At 38.9% G+C, this 20,756-nt stretch overlaps 2 protein-coding genes across 6 annotated transcripts; one reads left to right on the top strand and one right to left on the bottom strand.

The window, feature by feature from the left end:
* The first annotated feature begins 426 nt into the window (after positions 1–426).
* LOC120423140 (protein lifeguard 1-like) lies at positions 427–20,525 on the top strand. 5 transcript variants are annotated; one of them, XM_052708893.1, is made up of 3 exons: positions 427–738; positions 6,182–6,227; positions 19,547–20,525. In XM_052708893.1, exon 3 carries the CDS (start codon positions 19,560–19,562, stop codon positions 20,472–20,474), a length of 915 nt encoding a protein of 304 aa, XP_052564853.1. In that variant the 5' UTR covers positions 427–738; positions 6,182–6,227; positions 19,547–19,559; the 3' UTR covers positions 20,475–20,525. The 5 variants fall into 5 exon arrangements, with proteins under 5 accessions (XP_052564853.1, XP_052564851.1, XP_052564852.1 ...); XM_052708891.1 differs by lacking the exon at positions 6,182–6,227 and adding an exon at positions 17,554–17,669 and having other exon boundaries at positions 428–738; XM_052708890.1 differs by lacking the exon at positions 427–738 and adding an exon at positions 17,554–17,669 and having other exon boundaries at positions 6,209–6,227.
* On the bottom strand, positions 11,145–12,566 carry LOC120423136 (lipopolysaccharide-induced tumor necrosis factor-alpha factor homolog). The gene is made up of 3 exons (XM_039586815.2): positions 12,429–12,566; positions 12,279–12,371; positions 11,145–12,217 (listed from the first exon to the last, which is right to left on the bottom strand). The coding sequence occupies exons 1-3, from the start codon at positions 12,430–12,432 to the stop codon at positions 11,967–11,969; spliced, it is 348 nt and encodes a 115-aa protein (XP_039442749.1). The 5' UTR covers positions 12,433–12,566; the 3' UTR covers positions 11,145–11,966.
* Positions 20,526–20,756: the final 231 nt, after the last annotated feature.

The raw sequence follows: 20,756 nt of genomic DNA, 5'->3' as shown, positions 1-20,756 counted from the left end.
AACGCGCGCGACACATGAAAAATTCACAAACTTTTGCCACCCCTTCCGGGCAGACTTTCCCACTAAAACCCCAAATTCCCTTAACGTTGGTGCACCCTGTTCCGATGACACGCCACACGTGGTGGAGCCCCTTTTATGGTGGATCACTAATCACCATGGAGACGCCAGGTGTGTCACACATAAGAGACATTACAGCAAGCGTTAGTAGTTGGTGTACGAAATTCACGGTTGGTAAGTACTCAATTGATTCCTGAATATTCAAGAATAATCTAGATTTACTAATCAATACTTTGGTAGAATGTGCAAACAAAAAGCCACCCCATAGAGCGTGGGATTTAAATTAGTCACACTGACGTAACGAAGCCCGGTAGTGTGGGAATTTCGCAACAAAAGGTTTTACGAGACTCACCACTTAGCAGAAAAAACTTGGACCAGCTGTGCGAGAAAATTCTTATCGGGGAAGTTTCGGGCCGTCCTCGTTAGTCACTCTTCGTTATTTCAAGTGTAACGATATACAAGAAACACCTTATTTGTTGACAATATCTTGACTCAATACCTGGCATCGCAGCACTTTCTGGTTCACAACAATTTGTAACATTCATTGCAGTTGGTGCAGAAAAAAAGTGAGATCGATAGAAACGGTGTCGGTTATTTTTTTGTGCGGTTCATTGCGAAGAGTTTATTCAAGAAAACAGGTGGTTAAAGTTAGCTGCATATAACGTCTCAATTTGATTTTAGGTAAGTGAAGTAGTTGGTGAAAAGTTGCTGTTAAAAATCGCTGCACATAATATTGTTGCTACTATCCGTCATGTTTGTGCTTCAGGGTAGCAATTAAAAAAATCGATACCAGAGATACTCCCTGACTCGATTTCTTGGGCAACAATAAGTAACTGTGCCAATTTTGAGCTTAAGCGGTTAAAATTTAAGAGTCGCTATAGATCGTTAAAGATGGTGAAAAAAAAAATCATGCAAAAACGTGTACTAAACGGCTAATAACTCGTATCGATTTGCGGTCTAGGACAAAGTTGAATGTCATAAAAATTGATATAAGAATCTCATTTAGCAATACTTGTTAGTGTGATTTTGATATTCGTGCTTTTCTCCTTATAAATTTGCGAGTTTTTTTTTTTCCATAAAGAAACATCCACGATCAATAGCAACCCATAAATCTTAACCAATTTAGCTCAAAATTGGCACAGTTACTTATTTTTACTTTTTCTTACTATTTTCAATTGTTTAAGATTTTATTAAAAAACTTATGCGGGGCAATATGCACCGCAACAATGGTGCAAAACGCACTGGATTAAAGCAGTTTTCACTAGTCACCACTAGATGACACCGCTGTTTTTACAAAGGAGCTTCACAGTGGTGCATTTTGCCCCGACCATGCTTTTTGCAGAAAATTTAATAAAAAATGCATTTTTTGATGTTTTTGTACTCATCAATCTAAAAAATAATGATGATTAAAAAAAACTATATACTTCAACACTTAGAATATCAATAGATGCTTTTGATATTGTCCAAAAATAATGATGAAAGTTCAATGTTAATTAGATGAAAACACATTATTTTGAAGTTTTCAAGTAACATAAGCTATTTTAACACTACGATGCTCAAACTTTTCCAGCATGGTTCACACTGTTAAGCTTCCAATTTCTATTTTTTCCCGGAAAATTCTACAAAATACCGAGAAAAACAAGGGGTGCATTTTGCCCCGGGTGCATATTACCCCCTCTCCCCCTACTACTTTTAGAATTACGATTAAATGTTGTGTTATTGTCTGCTCTACACCCAAAATTCCGAGTCGAGAGAATCGTTCCCTTAAAATTTATTGAGGGCTCAGCGCCAAAATCGAGAGAATAATTCTACCAACTCACACCACCATAAAAAATGAGTTCATTCGTTAATTGATACAATAAATCTCCAACAAATGTCATACATCGACATCTGACCACTCCTAAGCCACCAAGCTGTGGTGGCCGAGGCAGTTAAGTCATTGGGTTAGTATGTCAACGGTCTACGATTCGATTCCCATCGTCGACACTTTTGGCATTTTGTTTTGACGGATGAACTTTTTTGGCAAATGAACCTCGAGAGGATAATTCTTTCGCCCATCTCGAGCTGTGTTCTCTGTGTCCGTAAATGGTACCACTATTCTTTCGTCTCGAGGCCATTATTCTCTCGGACAACCGCTGCCCAGTTTTGGGTGTAGTATTTGTTATATAACTTTTTATATAAATCATCTTTTCTCTAAACTGTGAGTAGTGCGGTGCTTGTGGGGACGTGCAGTCCTGTTTTTTCGTGTTATTTTCCATCTCTTTTGTGTCGCTGTTCGAGTGCAGGGGTGATTGGTCATTATAATTAAATAATGGTATCAGTAGTGCGGTGCTTGTGGGGACGCGCAGTCCTGTTTTTCGTGTTATTTTCCATCACTTTTGTGTCGCTGTTCGAGTGCAGGGGTGATTGGTCATTATAATTAAATAATGGTATCAGTAGTGCGGTGCTTGTGGGGACGCGCAGTCCTGTTTTTCGTGTTATTTTCCATCACTTTTGTGTCGCTGTTCGAGTGCAGGGGTGATTGGTCATTATAATTAAATAATGGTATCAGTAGTGCGGTGCTTGTGGGGACGCGCAATCCTGTTTTTTCGTGTTATTTTCCATCTCTTTTGTGTCGCTGTTCGAGTGCAGGGGTGATTGGTCATTATAATTAAATAATGGTATCAGTAGTGCGGTGCTTGTGGGGACGCGCAGTCCTGTTTTTTCGTGTTATTTTCCATCTCTTTTGTGTCGCTATTTGTGTACATGGGGTGATTGGATTTCTTCTTCTTCTTTTTTCATTTGTTTTCAGTTCGCGCGTTCATTGGCCGATGAATTTTATTTTTGTTCTCTTTATATAGTTTTCGATAGAAATGATCCGATTTTTGTTTTTTGAGACAAGCAAGTCGTATTGCTGGATTAAGTCCTTTCCATATCATCGAGGATCGGAAGGCACGTCGACGAATATATTTTAAGGCTTATGATATAAAATAATTTTAATGAATGAAGCCCTTCCTACATCACCGTTGATCGGAAGGCACGCCGACGGAGAATTTCTGGAGAATCGCGGTCGAATTAATACTATATTTAAATCCCTAGATAGGTATCTTTCCGCAGCCGGCTGCCTAAGATTTTCAAAATTTCAACCGATAAACAAATTGCTCATGGTCGCATCACCTACCACAGTGAATCCTGACCTCATACCCATCTTACTAACCCCTCAAAACTCATGTGATACTTTGTCGGAGACGCAGCTGATTTAGCGGTCCCATCACTCAAGTATCGGCTAACATTCCCATCCACTTCCCCGTGTCTTACCACTGGTCGTGGCCGGCGTCGGTATTGATCAGCACGATAGGGACCTTTTAAAATTGCGAAGGGGTGATGATTGGTTCCAACTTTTCATCTGTGGTCCACGGAGCAATGTTTGGGGGTCCTGGTCAATAACGAAGTAGCAGCTACGGGTAGACACCAATGCTATGCTAAATCATCTTTTCTCTAAATTGTTTACATGTTTCATCACAAAATGTGCATTGTGCCCAAGGGGTGTAAATACATTTTTGCAATTCCGTCGTGAAACTACTTCCTTTTCCTGTCATTCTTGAACGACGAAACAGCCTACTTTTCTGTACCAAAAATAACAGAATCGAATAGTAACACTTTTCAAAACAAATGCTGAAAAGTTCTACTTTTCAGCACTGAAATGGATGCTGAAAAGTTGAACTTTTCAGCACTTGTTAGGAATAGTTATACTTTTCAACATTTTTTTTTGATTTGTACGATTCATTAACTCAATGCATGGACATTTGTCCTATAATTCTGTCCAAAGGGTGTTTTTCGGAATTGCAAAAAACGTTGTAGGAACTCGTTGCAAAACTTGATTTTTCATCACTCGTCGTATTTATCTAACTCGGTGAACCTCGTTAGATAAATGTACGACTCGTGCTGAAAAAATCCTCTTTTTGCAACTTGTTGCATAAACTACTATTTTTACATACAGTAGATTTCAAAAATTTACCGGTTGATTAACATAAGATTTCATATGTTATTTTAGCATTTTCACGCTCCGTGAAATTTTGTGTTTTCGGATAGTGATACCCGTGAAAATTGCATTTTTTTTTGCGTGAAAAATCACTAAGCCTAGCAATAAGGAATCTATTGACAATTTTTCGTACTAATAAAAAAATGCAATGATATGTCAATTTTCCAAAATAAAGTTAATTGACCAAAGCATGATATTTTTACATTCAGCTGTTTGAATTACTTTCTTTCAACTACCCTTCTTAACTTTCAACAGATGTTAAATATTCCTCAATGTACTTATTAATTCATCATGCCAACATTGTTCGTGTAGTAACCAATCTGACTAGATTTTTTTTCGTTAAATATTCCTCCACAAAATCGATTGCTCTCGAAACACCATTCCCAAGCCCGTTCGTCCTTCGGGCGGGGAACAAATACGAAAGTGTACACATTGTAAAGCACTAGCAAACAAGAAAAAGCTTCTGCTGTTCGTTTTCTTGCTCCTAAGAGTGTAAACCAAAAACAATTATTTATTTAACGGGGACAGAATTTGAATGGTATTGGGTTCGTTGAATTTTATTTGAATTTTGTACGCTTTTGGAAATGATTTGCTGGAAGTGCAATTTTTTGGCTTTCGTTACTATTTTCATAAAAATTAATGAATTTCCCTGAACCAGAAGAAAAAGCTGCCAATCTTCTGCTCTGATAGCGGTGCGGGGTGTGGTGATAACAGAGGAACAATATTAGTCCTTGTCGTCGTCCAATTGTCGCTACCCCACCACTACAACCCTCACAACACCACCCACCACCCTATCCTTGGGGGTGTACGACGATGCGGTCGTTGAATCTAGGTCAACTTTGGATGGGTGACGACTCCAACTTCCAGATTACTTTTTCTGCTTCTTCTTTGTGTTTGCTTGATAATCCCCTCTGCGTTCGTTTAATGAACCACACCCATACAAACGCAAGTAATTGGTCGATTCTCCCACACAAACACATTTGCCGAGTTTGCGTTTGTGTTCGGGGAAACGGTTATATAACACGAAACCATCCCCTCCCCCTTCGGGTGTGGAAAATCGTCAACTCATCGTCACCACGAAAGCTCTCATTTTCCCCTCGCCTCACCACTACCACCACCAAAGGCAGCACCTCTGCCACAGTATTAGTGTGACGATTTTCCGACCGAAAGCTTTGTTACAAAAAGGAAAATTTTCTGGAGCGGAAGGATGACCCCGCGCTCTCTCCAAGATTGCGCAATTTTACATCGATTTTCCGAACCAGAACGAAAGTGTGCTCACACACAAACACCATCAAACCGTCAAATGTGGAACGGAAGTCAGAGCCGGCCGCAGGATCCAACGTGCGGGGAATGTTGTGCGCCGGCGCACCACCCCAATTTTCACGAGGAAAAAGTTTCAATTATTGATCCAGAATGAAAAAAAGAAGAATAAAAAAAAAACACGAAAAGAACTAAAATGTGCTCCCCCTTAAGGGAGGGACGCAATGGGGGACGGTGTGCGTGCAAAAGTTCATTTTAATCGGAAGTTACTGTTTTTGGAGAGAGGGTTTTTTTTGGGTAGCCTAAATTTGGCACGCTGAAAGGGAGGGAAGGCATGATTGCTGGCTAGCGAAAAATCACGGCGCGCGGGTGCATCTACGTGGGATCAATTCGAAGGGGTACTTCTGGGGTGCGTGTGGCTAATCAATGTTTATCAGTTTGGAATAAGCGGTGAAAAAAAAAGGGTTTCAACGCTCCATTATCGTTTTTGGGTTTAAATTTTTGAAATCACGTGCAAGCATAGACGAAGTAACTTGTGAAAAATAGGAAAAAGCATACACAGCTATTGAGATTTTGATTGTTTGTATTAATCTTACCCAATAATGAAAATAGACCATCTTCTTTTTTCTTAACTTGCGTAATTGTGATGAAATGTTAATTTATTTAAATTTATTTTGAATTGGGTAGTTTTAAAAGTAATTTACCAGCAACTTTTCGATGTTTCTGAAGTTTATCATCACGATGAATTAGTTCGAAAAAAAAAACATAAGTTTATATCATTGATTGTTGAAAAATTAAAAAAATGTTTTTTTATTAACTACACAAAATGTTTTTTTTTTTCAGAACTTCCGATAACCGAGTCTGGACTGTACTAGAGATTTTGGAAAGTGTAAGTATTTTTTCTACAAAATGTAGAGTATTTCTCAATTTACTCTGTCTTTTTTTTGTAAACAAATGTAAAAATAAGGCTTTCAACCCTTAGCCTACATGACCAGACCCCATGGTACTGAAATATCTGTAGAAATTTTTTTTGGATAAATTTGGAATTAGGAACATTGAACAATTGGACCATTAGCTGCTGAGATATTGGCATTAGAAAATGTGGAGTTGTTTGGATGAGACTTGAAAACTTTTCAAAACTTTTCGAAACATATTTTCAGGAATGAAAAATCATGGACACCTTTTTTGAAAAATGGAAAAACGAGATTTTTTCATGTAAAATTAAAATTGAAGTGGTTATATCTTAGATAAGGTGCACTTTATCAAACAATTTGTAAAGTACTTTTCGATTGCAAATTTAATTAAACATTAAAAATGGAAGTACTTCTGTTATTTAATTAATTTTGTTATTTATTTTTCCACACAAAAGTTACGTTTTTCCCCTGAAACATATATTGAAAAAAAATCTGTGCACCTATTTTTTAATAGCTGTCATCAATATCTACCACATTGCCGAAGACACCAAATCAATAAGAAAATTCCTTTTACTGTTACAGATTTTCGACTATTATGTACCATTTTTGTATGAACAGCTGAGCTCTCAGATTTCTTTAATTCGATTTTTTTGTATTTTTTAATCCGGCTGAAACTTTTATGGTGCCTTCGGTATGCCCAAAGAAGCCATTTTGCATCATTAGTTTGTCCATATAAATTTCCGGTTTTATCCCTTATCCCCGAATCCCACTTTCCCGAATCCCATATCCCCGAAAATCATTTCCCCGAAAATTCCACATCCCCGAAAATCATTTCCCCGAAAGTGCCACTTCCCCGAAAATCATTTTCCCGAAAATTCCACATCCCCGAAAATCATTTTCCCGAAAATTCCACATCCCCGAAAATCATTTTCCCGAAAATTCCATATCCCCGAATGTCATTTACCTGAATGGCCATTTTACCGAACTGCCGTTTTCCCGAATTTACATATACCCGAATGGTTACTTCACCAAAAAATCATTTTTTCCGAATGATGACCTAGATATAAACTAAATTGTTATTTAGGGATTTTTTTTATAAAAGTATGACGTTAATATTAAATTCTCCTACGTGTTTTGTAAGATTAAAAAAAAAACAAATAACCGTAGAAGGCCATTAATAAACCACGCGGACACTTCAAGAGTGCGGGGTATTGAGATCATCCACGTTCCATAAAAAAAGATTTTTTTTTGTAGCGGCCATTTTCAGCAAAGGACAATTTTCCAAAACGGTATCTACGTGGTAAGGATAGAACAGCAACGATAGTCTTTATGAATTTTGGCTGGATGAAGGCTTTAAACAATTATTTTTTATTTTTTTACGTCCAATTCGAGTTCTGCGACCAACACTTTTAGCCTACTCCGGTGGAATCGCTGGCGGCGGTTGGACTCGCAATCCAAAGGTCGTCAGTTCAAACACTGGGGTAGAAGGTTCCTTGGAGTAGAAAGAGGTTTGGGTGCTCTCCCCATTCAAGCCTTCGGACTCCTAGGTTCGAGCAGAAACTTGCAATAGAGACCACAAAAGACCCGGGGGTCGTTAATGTGGATGGTTTGATTTTTTGATTTGACCAACACTTTTAATCAAATCTAAACAGTTGATTATTGAATTACAAAAAGCATTTTTTGAATATTTCATCACCGCCATTTTAGATTTAAAATTACTAAATCACTTTAAAGTAGTTTAGGGGCTATACTTAAGCTCGACAGCTGATTTTGGTTGCCAAGGTCCCGAGTAACAATTACAAATTTTTGCGGCAGTCGGGCCTGAACGTGTGTCAAACACGTTCTGACCTGAAATCCCTTTGGCCAGTTGTCGCACTTACATCAATTTGAATATTCAAGATTCAAGTGAAGCTCGGAATTTTTTGAACGTTCAATAGAGTAATCTACGTTCGTTTGTATTGCGTGTACGTACGTACGTACGTGCACTAGTGTGCGTACGCGAAACGTCATAAAGCTCTATTGTGGACATGATACTTTATTGATCGCTACTTCCCCGAACCCGACGGCCATACCCGCCTGACCGGGTTCGGGGAAGTGGCGTTCGGGGAAATGGCCGTTCGGGATTATGGTCATTCGGGAAAATGATTTTCAGGGATGTGGAAAATTAGGGGAAGTGGCCATTCGGGAAAATGGTTTTTAGGGGAAGTCGCCATTCGGGGATGTAGCCGTTCGGGGAAATGGATCATTCGGGGAAATGATTTTCAGGTAAATGACATTTCGGGAAAGTGTCTTTTCGGAGATGTGGCATTCGGGGAAATGTCTCTTCGGGAATGTGGGTTTCGGGGAAATGTCATAGATTCTAAATTTCCATACAAATTTGGCAGCTGTCCATACAAAAATGATGTATATGAAATTTCAAAAATCTGTGTTTTTTGAAGGAATTTTTTGATCGATTTGGTGTCTTCGGCAAAGTTGTAGGCATGGATAAGGACTACACTGAAAAAAAAATGATACACGGTAAAAATTGCTGATTTTTAATTTAACTTTTTCTTACTAAAACTTGATTTGCAAAAAAACACTATTTTTTTATATGTTTTAGGGAAATAAAATGCCAACTTTTAGGAAATTTTCACGTTGTGCAAAAATTTTTTGACTGAGTTATGAATTTTTGAATCAATGCTGATTTTTTCAAAAAAGCGAAATCTTGGTCGCAAACATTTTTCAACTTCATTTTTCGATGTAAAATTAAATTTGCAATCAAAAAGTACTTTAGTGAAATTTTGATAGAGTGCAGCGTTTTCAAGTTATAGTCATTGTTAGGTAACTTTTTTGAAAATAGTCGCAGTTTTCCATTTTTTAAACTAGTGCACATGCTTGTTCACTTTAAAAAAAATATTTTTGAAAAGCTGAGAAAATTCTCAATACTTTGCTTTTTTGAATTTTGTTGATACGACCTCTAGTTGCTGAGATATTGCCATGCAAAGGTTTAAAAAAGCAGGAAAATTGATGTTTTCTAAGTCTCACCCAAACAACCCACCATTTTCTAACGTCGATATCTCAGTAACTAATGATCCGATTTACAATGTTAAAATATAAAACATTCGTGATATTTTCTGATCTTTTCGGAAACAATAGTTTCAAAATTTTCAAATCAAGACTAACATTTCAAAAGGGCCAAACATTGAATATTACGCAAAATCATATATGAAAAAATAAAAAAAAATTAAATAAAGTTTTTTTTGCAAATCAAGTTTATGTGAGAAAAGTTCATTTAAAAATCACCAATTTTTTTACTGTGTACCATTTTTTTCAGTGTAGTCCATATCCATACCTACAACTTTGCCGAAGACACCAAATCAATCCTTCAAAAGATACAGATTTTTGAATGTTCATATATCATTTTTGTATGGACAGCTGCCAAATTTGTATGGAAATTTACATGGACAACCTAATGATGCAAAAAGGCTTCTTTGGGCATAACGAAGGCACCAAAAAAGTTTCAGCTGGATTAAAAAATACAAAAATTAAATTTAAAAAAAAATATCGATTTCGTAGAGAACTGCTCAGCTGTAAAAATTGTATGGAGCCTTGTATGGGTGATCCAATGACACCAAATGGCTTTTTTGGTCACAGGGAAAGACCCCAAAAAGTTTGAACCAAATCAAAAAAATATGAATAAAATACATTCCTGGTTTTTGTGGAGCATTGCTCAGCTTACAAATTTCACTTTGAAGCTTATGACTTGCATGATTTAATTACATTATTTAGATAAACCGTATCTTGCTGCATTAAATCTCCATTTGTTTCCAATTGTTAAACGTTTGCAACGTGTAACGCCTTTAAAGTTTTTTTTTTCGAAAAACTTCCAAATTGTAATGGAAATTTACGTGCAATTAATTGAAATCTTGATTTTTTTATGAAGTTAAGATACACAATACCGCAAAAGTTCATTTTTGTGTAAACAAATAACTTTTGGAAGAATAATAATTGTAAGACAGCATTTCTAGTGCATAATGAATTTTGCAACATTTTTCCAATTAAATGATTAAACCATTTTCTTTTTTTGGTCCCAACTTTGGTTAAAGTTATGGGACATACACGTAAAAAATAAAAAAATCTTCCATGAAGGATTTTTTGTCAAAAATATATGGAACTGGTAAAACATTCATAATTTTCTAAAGAATTTCACTTTTTACACATTAACATAGGTAAAAGTTCGTAAAAAAAAGTTATATTCAACCATCAATTTTTAAACCATCCCAATCTTACTTTTGTATACGGCTTAGGCCTGAAACTATGACAACAACAAATAAACTAAAGATAAAATTGCATGTAAAAAGACAAACCAAATGGGAAATTTGAAAAAAAAACCGTTGTTGCCTCCACCAAACTGATTCTTTTTCATAAAAATCGCTTTTTAGGTGGATTCTGGATATTGTTTTATTTTAAATAATTGTTGATTGAATTTGTTTTAAGGTGAAGCTTAAATAGTTTTTTTTTAATATTATTTGGAAGCTTATCCACCGATTCGGTGCATGTACTGATTTTATTCGATTTTAGTTAACACTTAGTAACTTCAAAAAACCTGAGACTTATCGTAAAAACAACTCTCGAATTAATAAAACACCAATCTAGAATGGGCAAATCTATTTTTTGTATAATTTGATATTGCTTAGAAATTTTATTTATGGTTTTTTTTAAATTATCAATAAGAAATTATTAATTTTAGCTGTCTTAAGAGAACTTTAAAAGTTGTTGTTTTCTTAAATTATGTTAATTTTAACTTTAATGTGGTCATTCGTCACCTGGTCTTAAAAAAGTTCATCTTGTGAGTTATTTCATCAACAGTGAATCGGGTGGAGAAAATTTGTAACGAAAATTTGGAGTAAAAATCTATTTGTTTTATTATTCACCTTTATTTCAACTACCTCTTATAAACGATTAAACATGTAAATCTAAGCCGCCACATTAAACACTGCTGGCGGCTTCTGCTGCTGCAATAGCCATATTGTTCCATTAATTTAAGCCATATTTATTTTACAAGCAAGAGTAAGACAATTTCATCGTATCTGCGCGCGTGTGTACCTAACTTAAATCCAAACTCCTCTTGCCTTGCTATCGCGCTGCAACGTTCGCTTTATTCCTCGCGTTTTTGTGTGTGTCTGTTTACTCTATCTGGTGTTTCCACAAAAAAAACCTCTAAGTCTCTAAGCCACTGAACTGCTTCGACCTCGATAAAATATATTTTTCAAACAAACTTCTCTCTTTTTTCATCACCTTCCTCTGCTGGACCGCCGGGGCTACGCACGCATTTTTTTTCGTGTGTTTTTCTTAGTATAAGCCACTTTGAATCGTTGTCGAATGTTGCCCAATCCATGTTTGTTCTTCATGTGCGTGGGTTATTTCTCTTCTTTTTAAGGTGGGGAGGCCATCCCTAAGTCGTGCTGGAAAGTTCGATTTAATTTATGCTCATGGCCGTCCACTAACGTTCCCCCCCCCCCGTTCCGCTCACTCTATGCTGCACACATGTGTACAGTACAAAATTGAGGTTATGATCTAATCCACTACACTGCAGACACGTTACGGTTACGAACAGCTGAGGCGTTACGCCTACGGACAACATCTACGTTACTGTTTGCTACGCTGGAACTTGGGTCGATGAAAGCATTCGCGCGTAGCTCAACTGTGGTAGAACGAGCTTTCGAGAGCTGTGTCTACTTGCGATATGTTCCGATGTAGGAGCCACAGTTGGGGCAGTAGTGGTTCGCGTCTCGGCACGACGTCGAACAGTACGGTATGCAGACGCAGGGCCAGCAGATAAACAGACACAGAATCGCTGCGCAAACGTGGGTCCGGGTGGTTGTTTCGTACTCCAACCTGGTCACGATGGTGGCTCGACACGACGGGCACATCAGGGTCGTTGGATCTGGACCGACCTGGGCGCTCGTAACGATCACGGTAGTTTCTGGGGAAGAAGTGCAAAAATGACCAATTTGAGCTTTGACCGTTACGTGTTCTGATCTTACGGTTTTGAAAACTAGTCGGAGCTTGCTGAACAGGATGAGGATAGGCCGCGGGAGCTGGCGCATGAGCCTGTTCATAGCTCGGTGGTCCCTTTTCTGGACGGACAACACTTTAGAAACAGAAACTTCAACAGTGCACCAATTATTACTCACCCATTGCAAAAAAAACCTTGCTGCTTCCTTAAAAATTTCTCCAAACCAACCTCAACGGCCAACGGACACACCTGGAATAACCTTCCGCCCGATATCGGTATCCAGTACTTCATTTTGTACACTTATCAGTGCAGCGATTTGATACGAGTTTTGGGGGATTTTTTGACAAACGTAATGGGATTAAATTAGGTTCGATTTTTTTTCAAGATATGAAACATACCAAAAATCAACACTCGCAGTTAGTCGTTTACGTCGTTTGCGAAATCTACGTTTTGACTCACCGGCTGAGAAATTAGTTAGCTGATAAGATATCGCATATGGCAGGTGTGATACCTCTGCATTTTTCATGCCTGTTTTTGTGATTCATTGTGGTAGACGGAATTTTACCGGCTAGTTCGGTTTTGAACTGATGGTAATTAACTTTGTGATACATATTTACGAGTAAAGGTAAGAACAAGATTGTCCGTCATTGTTATCCGAGCATTCGTTGGTGAAGGTTGTCTGAATCAACATGACTCGTCGCGTCCCGGCGCAAAACGCCGGCAATATTGCCCTACCTGCGGCTCAAGCAGGCAAAAAAGTGGGAATTTCCAAAAGGAAGGTTGAGGCCTCAACTGATGGCCAAAAACCGGGGATTTCCAAAAGGAAGGTGCTTTTGGAAGTGACATCGAACAGCAAAAAGACGAAAAAGAGCGACGGTACTGTACCCATGGATGAGGAGGAGGAGAACTCTTCGTCCCACGAGGAGCAGCTTTTGAAGAACAACAAGTTTGCTGGACTGCCTGACGAGGACCAGGTAGCGGAAGCAAAGGAGAATGAAGTAAAACAGCGAAAGGAGAAACTGCCTCCTTTTTATGTGCGGCAATCAGCAGCAACGATCGACTTTCGAGCGGGGCTGGTTGAACTCATCAATTCTGGGAAAGTCCAAGGCAACATTCGTCTGTGTCAGGACGGATTTAAGGTGCTGGTGCAATCCAGGCAGCACTATCAACTGGTCAAGGATTACTTGACCGAAAACGAGGCGGAGTACTTTACCCATGATGTCGTCATGGATAAGCCGTACAAAATCGTCGTCAGAGGTCTGTACGACATGCCAGTGGAGGAATTAGCTGCCGAGCTAAAAGTTTTGAAACTGGATGTGTTGGCCGTGCACAAAATGAGCCGACGCAACAAAGACATCAAGTACCGTGACCAGCTCTACCTGCTGCATTTGGCTAAGGGATCGACGACGCTTCCTGAGCTGAAGGCAATTCGAGCGGTTTTCAACATTATCGTGTCGTGGGAGCGATACCGACCAGTGCATCGTGACGTCACACAATGCTTCAACTGCCTGGGCTTCGGGCACGGAGGTAAGAACTGCCACCTGAAGCGTCGTTGCGCCAAATGTGGTACCGATGCACACATCACATCCCAGTGCATCCAAGATTCGCTGGTGAAGTGCCTCAACTGCAACGGTGAGCACTCGTCAACCGACCGAAAGTGCCCCAAGAGAGCTGAGTTTGTGAAAATTCGGCAGCAAGCATCGACGAAGAATCAGCCTCAGCGTCGTAGAACTCCTCCAGCCCTGGTGGAGCAAAATTTTCCACCTCTTCAACCGCGACGCCAGGTCCCGAACTTGGCACCGTTGCCGTTGGATCCCAGGAAGAGAGCTGAGATGAATCATCCACGGCCGGGTTCCAGCCAGGAGCCGAGACCGCCACCACCGGGCTTCAGCCAGGAGCCAAGACCAACCCAAGAACCAGCAGTTGAGGAAAATGGTAATGATCTTTACACCTCAACCGAACTCCTCAATATTTTCAAACAGATGTCCGCTGCACTGCGTGGATGCAAAACCAAGACCCAGCAGATTGAAGTGCTGACCTCGTTCGTCATCCAGTATGGATCGTAGGTCCCTCAAGCTGCTGAATTGGAACGCTTGCTCCATTAGGAGGAAGAACTTAGAGCTGGTGGATTTTCTTCGCGAGAAGGAGATCGAGGTAGCTGCCATCACGGAAACTCATCTGAAGCCCGGTGAAAAAGTTTATCTGCAAAACTACAAGATTGCGACGCAGCTCGACAGGACCACGTCTGGAGGAGGAGGTGTGCTTGTCGCTGTTCATCGTGATCTCAAGCCACGCCGGCTGCCACACTTTAAGCTGGACATCATCGAGGCCGTTGGAGTGGAAATTCCCACTTCGGTTGGCCCAGTACTCTTCATTGCTGCATACTGCCCACGTCAGGTGAATGCCAGAGATGGTTCAGCAGCAAAACTGAAGGGCGATATCCAGAAGCTGACACGGCGGAGCGCAAAGTACATCATCGCTGGTGACCTCAACGCGAAGCATGAAGTTTGGGGCAACAGCAGGAGGAATCGGAACGGAGTGATTCTGCACAACGATCTGCAAAACGGATACTACAACGTTGTGAGTCCGGATCGTCCAACGAGGGTGGCTCGGTCTGGGAATCACTCAATCATCGATTTCTTCATTACCAATATGGCTGAGAACGTGGCTCATCCTGAGGTGTTTGAAGAGTTGAGTTCTGATCACTATCCGGTGGTTGTGGAGGTTGGAGCTTCCGTTACTCCGCAGCGGCAACCAACCCGGAAAGATTACCACAACGTTGACTGGCAGCAGTTTCAACAAGTGGTAGACAGCAACATCGACTATGATCAACACCCGGAAACTTCTGCTGATATTGATCGTTCGCTGGAGGTGATCCAGCAGGCTATCAACCAAGCAGAGGCTGCCAACGTTCGGGAGGTTCCTGTTAATTTTAAGGTAACTGATATTGACGTAGATACTAAACACTTGATTAGACTTAGGAATGTTTATAGGAGACAATATCAACGGACTGGGGACTATGACAAAAAGATTTCAGTTAACAATTTGAACAAAATCATACAAGACCGACTTGACAATATCAGAAATCAAGAATTTTCAAAACATGTAAGCCAGCTTGGGAATTATTCAAAACCATTTTGGAAACTTTCAAAAGTTCTTAAAAACAAACCAAAGCCTATTCCTCCTCTTATTGTTGAGGATTCTCCTTTGATTACATCCGAGGAAAAGGCAAATGCACTTGGGCTTCATTTTGTTAGTTCACATAATCTTGGCGCTTCCATGACCAGCCGTAAAGAAACATCAGTTGCCAATAGTATTTCAACAATCAATGACTCTACCTTTGAATTTCCTGCAGATTCCCATGTTTCTGGTGAGGAAGTCAAAGTTGCAGTTAAACAAATGAAAAATATGAAAGCTCCTGGCTTTGATAACATTTTTAATCTAGTGTTGAAAAAACAGAGTGATCAGTTCTTTCAACATCTAGCCAATATTTTCAATAAATGTTTGCAACTTGGTTACTTCCCTGCCAATTGGAAGCTGGGCAAAGTCATACCAATTTTGAAGCCTCAAAAAGATCCAACATCGCCAACAAGTTATCGTCCCATTAGTCTTTTGAGTAGTCTGTCCAAACTCTTTGAGAAGGTCATCTATTCAAGGCTTTTGGATTTTACCAACGATAATAATATAATTTTAAACGAGCAGTTTGGCTTCCGCAAGGGACATAATACTGTTCATCAGCTTACGAGAGTAACTAAAATCATCAAGCAGAACAAGCTTGAGTCTAAATCAACTGCTATGGCTTTGTTGGATGTTGAGAAGGCTTTTGACAATGTTTGGCATGATGGTTTGATACATAAACTGTATTTATACGGTTTTCCAATGTATCTTATCAAAATTATCCAGCACTATCTTTCGGAGAGATCGTTCAGGGTTTTTCTGAATGGGATTGCTTCTGGATTATTCAACATTGATGCTGGGGTTCCCCAAGGAAGTATTCTTGGCCCACTTCTGTACAATATTTTTACATCTGATTTGCCTACTCTTCCTGGTAATGGTGTGTTGTCACTTTTTGCTGATGACACTGCCGTTATTTATAAGGGTAAAATAACCAGATATTTAGTCGGCCGTCTTCAGAAGGGTCTTGACGTTCTTTCCGAATACTTTGGCGACTGGAAAATTCGCATAAATGCAGCCAAAACTCAAACCATCATTTTTCCACTTTCCAAATCGGCCAGATTTGTCCCAAAGGATGATGTTTTGATTAAAATGAATGATGTTTCGATACCCTGGTCAAAGGAAGTTGTCTATTTAGGTCTCATACTTGACTCGAAACTTTTGTTTCGGCAGCATGTAGATAAAATATTGAACAAGTGCAGCATTCTCATCAGGTGTTTGTATCCTTTAATTAACAGAAAATCAAAGCTATCTTTGAAAAATAAGTTAGCAGTTTACAAACAAATAATTTACCCCGTTATTGAGTATGCAGTACCTATTTGGGAGTGTTGCGCTAGAACTCATAAATTGAAGCTCCAGCGTGTCCAAAACAAGGTACTCAAAATGGTTTTGAATGTTCCTGGCTGGACAAGATCAAGTGAGGTTCATGAATTAGCAGAAGTTAAAATGTTGGATCAGAAGATTCAAGAAAAATGTTTGAAATTCAGGGAAAAATGTGCTATATCTGAATACCCCTTGATTCAAGGATTGGTTTAGTTTATGGTAAGATTAAGTTAGTTTTAGGTTAGGTTATGTTTTCTTAATTTTTTTTTTTCTTCATTGTACCTAGTGTTACAAAAATGATAAATCATATACTTTTAAAGTTATGAATATGAACAGTGTTTAAATCACGAAAAGCAAACTAAAGCTGAAGAGCCACAGCTGACCACTTATTATGTAAACCAAATGTAATTATTATAAGAAAGATTCAATAAAGTATATTTAATTCAAAAAAAGATTGTCCGTCAGGCCTGAACGTAAACGCAAAATTTTGCGCCTGTCATCATAGCCTGCCAGTCATCGACCATTGAACAAAGCAACCCCTGCAGATTGTTCGACTGACAGTTGATGAAAAAATCGAACTGGCACAGCGTTCTGCGTTCACCACTGCGTCGGACGGACAATCTTGTTTTTACCTTAAGAGTCTTCAACATAGGTTTGTATTAAAAACTTATCGTGATAGATTCAGTTGAGTTTATGATTTTTACCGAAAAAAGTGCTCGAGATTTTCTAATTTGCAAGATCAAAGCAGCTGTTGATCTCTTATCGTAGTTTCTAGAACAGAAGGACTGAAGTGTCTCATTTTGTAGGTAACCCGTAAAAGGAAGCCAAGGTGTGCATTTTGATAAACGTAATTGTTGCAGAAAGTTTGCTTGGGACCATATAGATAACTATAAGTTGGTACATCATCAATACAAGAGGTTTGGTAAGTAGCACTCAAAAATACAGGAAATAAAAACAATGACTAATTTGTTTAAAACCGTCACAAATCAACAGTAATCTTTCAAAGAATTGTGAAAATTTTTATTTATTTTTGTACACCAACAAAATGTTATGTTGCTATAAAGTCCATTTTCAAGATAACAAAACGTGATAAAAGCAAGTGTTACCGAATCGATAAAAGAATTACTTGATTAAATAAAGTGATTATTTTATTTACTAGGAAAAATCTAAAACATTACTCATCTGCTTGTGGTTCAAATCCCGTTTACAGTGTTTTGCTTAAAACACACTTTAAAATTATTATTGATGTTAAAATCCAATATAGATGGGTGAAATCTTTGAAAACTGCAAATTCATTTTCTAAAAATATTGTTTAAAAGATAGTTGTGGAATGTGACGCTGACAATGTTTAAAAAAATGATTTCTATGTTTAATTCTCGTTTCGTATCAAGAGCCTCTGCTTCCTAATATACTTGCTCTGAGAGAGTGTCCTCTGACACCGCTCAAAGGGGCTTTTCCCCACCTCCAAATAAAAAACAAACAAACAAATCCTGAATGTTTTGTTGTAACTTATTTCTTTTGATTTATTTGATTAAATCATAAAAAAGGCACACACGTTTAAAATTAAGGAGTATTTGTCTACCGGTTAGAGAAAAATTTAAATCAAGTTGCGTGAGTTTGTGAAATTATTATAATGCTTCACACATATTTATTTGTCTATAATTTGTTTCCAATCTTGAGCGTTTCTTAGCCAAACATATTGAAACCTTGTTTCTATGTTTTAAGCTTATTGAGTTAAAATTATCGATAAGTAAGCCTGATTTGGAATGGTAATTGAAATCCTTTTATACCAATTTTCATCCATCGATATCTGATTTTGATATTTTTAAAAGAATTTAAATGAATGAACGCACGATTTTAAGATATCTCAAAGTTTTTTAATGATGAAGTGGAGAAATAATTTCAAAGTACAAGTTCTTTCAAAAGAGTCATGAAAACACTTAGGGGGAGAGGGGGTAATATGCACCCCCTAAGGGAAAACTGTGATTTCTCAACCATTTCAGCATTACTGTGGAAGAATTTTGTTCGATGTTCTAAAACAACTATTATTCTTCATCATCCATGTGAAAAAAGTCTTAAACAACCTCAAAAATGTTCGAAAATATCAAATTTCTAAAAACATTTTTGATTCATTTCAAACAACCATGCGGGGCAATATGCACCGCAACATTGGGGCAAAATGCACTACAACAACGGGGCAAAATGCACCACAACATGGGGCAAAATGCACCGGGTAAAAGCAGTTTTCACTAGTCACCACTAGATGACACCGCTGTTTTTACAAAGGAGCTTCACAGCGGTGCATTTTGCCCCGACCACGCTTTTTGCAGAAAATTTAATTGAAAATGCATTTTTTGATGTTTTTGAACTCATCTATCTACAGAATAATGAAGATTATGGAACAAACTATATACCTCAACACTTACAATATCAATAAATGCTTTTTATTCTGTCCAAAAATCATAATGAAAGTTCAATGATAATTAGATGAAAACACAACATTTTAAAGTTTTGCAAATAACTTAAGCTGTTTTTATACTACGATGCTCAAATTTTACCAGCATGGTTTAGCAATGTTAAGCTTCCAATTTCTATGATTTTTTCCCGGAAAATTCTTCCAAATACCGAGAAAAGCAAGGGGTGCATTTTGCCCCGGGGGTGCATATTACCCCCTCTCCCCCTAACACGACCAGATAGCAACCGTTTTCCCTCATTGATCTCAGTCATTTGAAGTCATTTGAGCACGGACACCATCGACGGATTCCATAACTGATAACAACGTTTTTATTTTATTTTCAGATCCTGCAGAACAATGGCACAACCAGGTTACGGATTCCCAAATCAGCCTCCATACTCCCAGCAACAACCAGGATACCCACCTCAGCCAGGTTATCCACCTCAGCCAGGTTATCCACCCCAGCCAGGGTACCCACCCCAACCAACCTTCCAACAACCCCAGTCAGGCTTCTACGGATACCCCCAGAGTCAACCGTACGCCGGAAATACGGGCGCTCTCTCGATGGGCAGCGACCCGGAAGATCCCGACGCATGCGGATTCGACTTCACCGATCAATCCATCCGGAAGGGATTCATCCGAAAAGTGTACTCCATACTGATGGTTCAACTCGGCATCACGCTCGGCTTCATCTGTCTGTTTATGTACCACGAGCCGACCAAGGTGTGGGTCCAACGTCATCCGGAAGTGTTCTGGATCGCATTCGGCGTGATGCTCGTCACGATGATCTCAATGGCGTGCTGTGACAGCGTCCGACGGAAGTCTCCGATGAACTTTATCTTTTTGGGCCTGTTCACGCTGGCGATGTCCTTCCTGATGGGCGTTACCACGGCCAGGTTCAGCTCGCAGGAAGTTCTGTTGGCGGTGGGAATCACGGCAGCGGTTTGCCTCGGGTTGACCCTGTTTGCGTTCCAGACCAAGTGGGACTTCACCGTGATGGGGGGCATGTTGTTCGTGGCGGCGTTGGTGCTGATGCTGTTCGGGCTGATTGCCATTTTCTTCCCCGGAAAAACTATCACTCTGGTTTATGCCAGCTTGGGGGCGTTGTTGTTTAGCTTTTACTTGGTTTACGACACTCAGCTGATGATGGGTGGAAAACACAAGTACAGCATTAGTCCCGAGGAGTACATCTTTGCTGCGTTGAATCTTTATCTAGATATCATTAATATTTTCATGTTTATACTAACGATTATTGGTGCATCTCGAGATTGAAGAAAATTGTTATGCTTTTGTCGAAATAAATATTGATAAGTAATCGTTAAACTCTATTTTTATTTACTTGATGAATTCAGTTCATTAAAAGGTAATATATATGGTCAAATAATCCAAAATGACATGTCAAAATGACAAAAATCAACTCCGGCATTTGTGAAAGCTTACCTATATTTAACCCTCTACTACCCAACCCCGCCTTTAGCTGGGCTTCGATTTAAAAAATGACCAAAAATCCATTTTTCAACCAATTTTTGATCTTTAAAAAGCATTGGAATGAAG

The sequence above is a fragment of the Culex pipiens genome, chromosome 2, assembly GCF_016801865.2.
Source record: "Culex pipiens pallens isolate TS chromosome 2, TS_CPP_V2, whole genome shotgun sequence".
Taxonomy (NCBI): Eukaryota; Metazoa; Arthropoda; class Insecta; order Diptera; family Culicidae; genus Culex; species Culex pipiens.
Note: the sequence above shows the minus strand (reverse complement) of the source record. Positions and strands in the feature narration are given on the sequence as shown.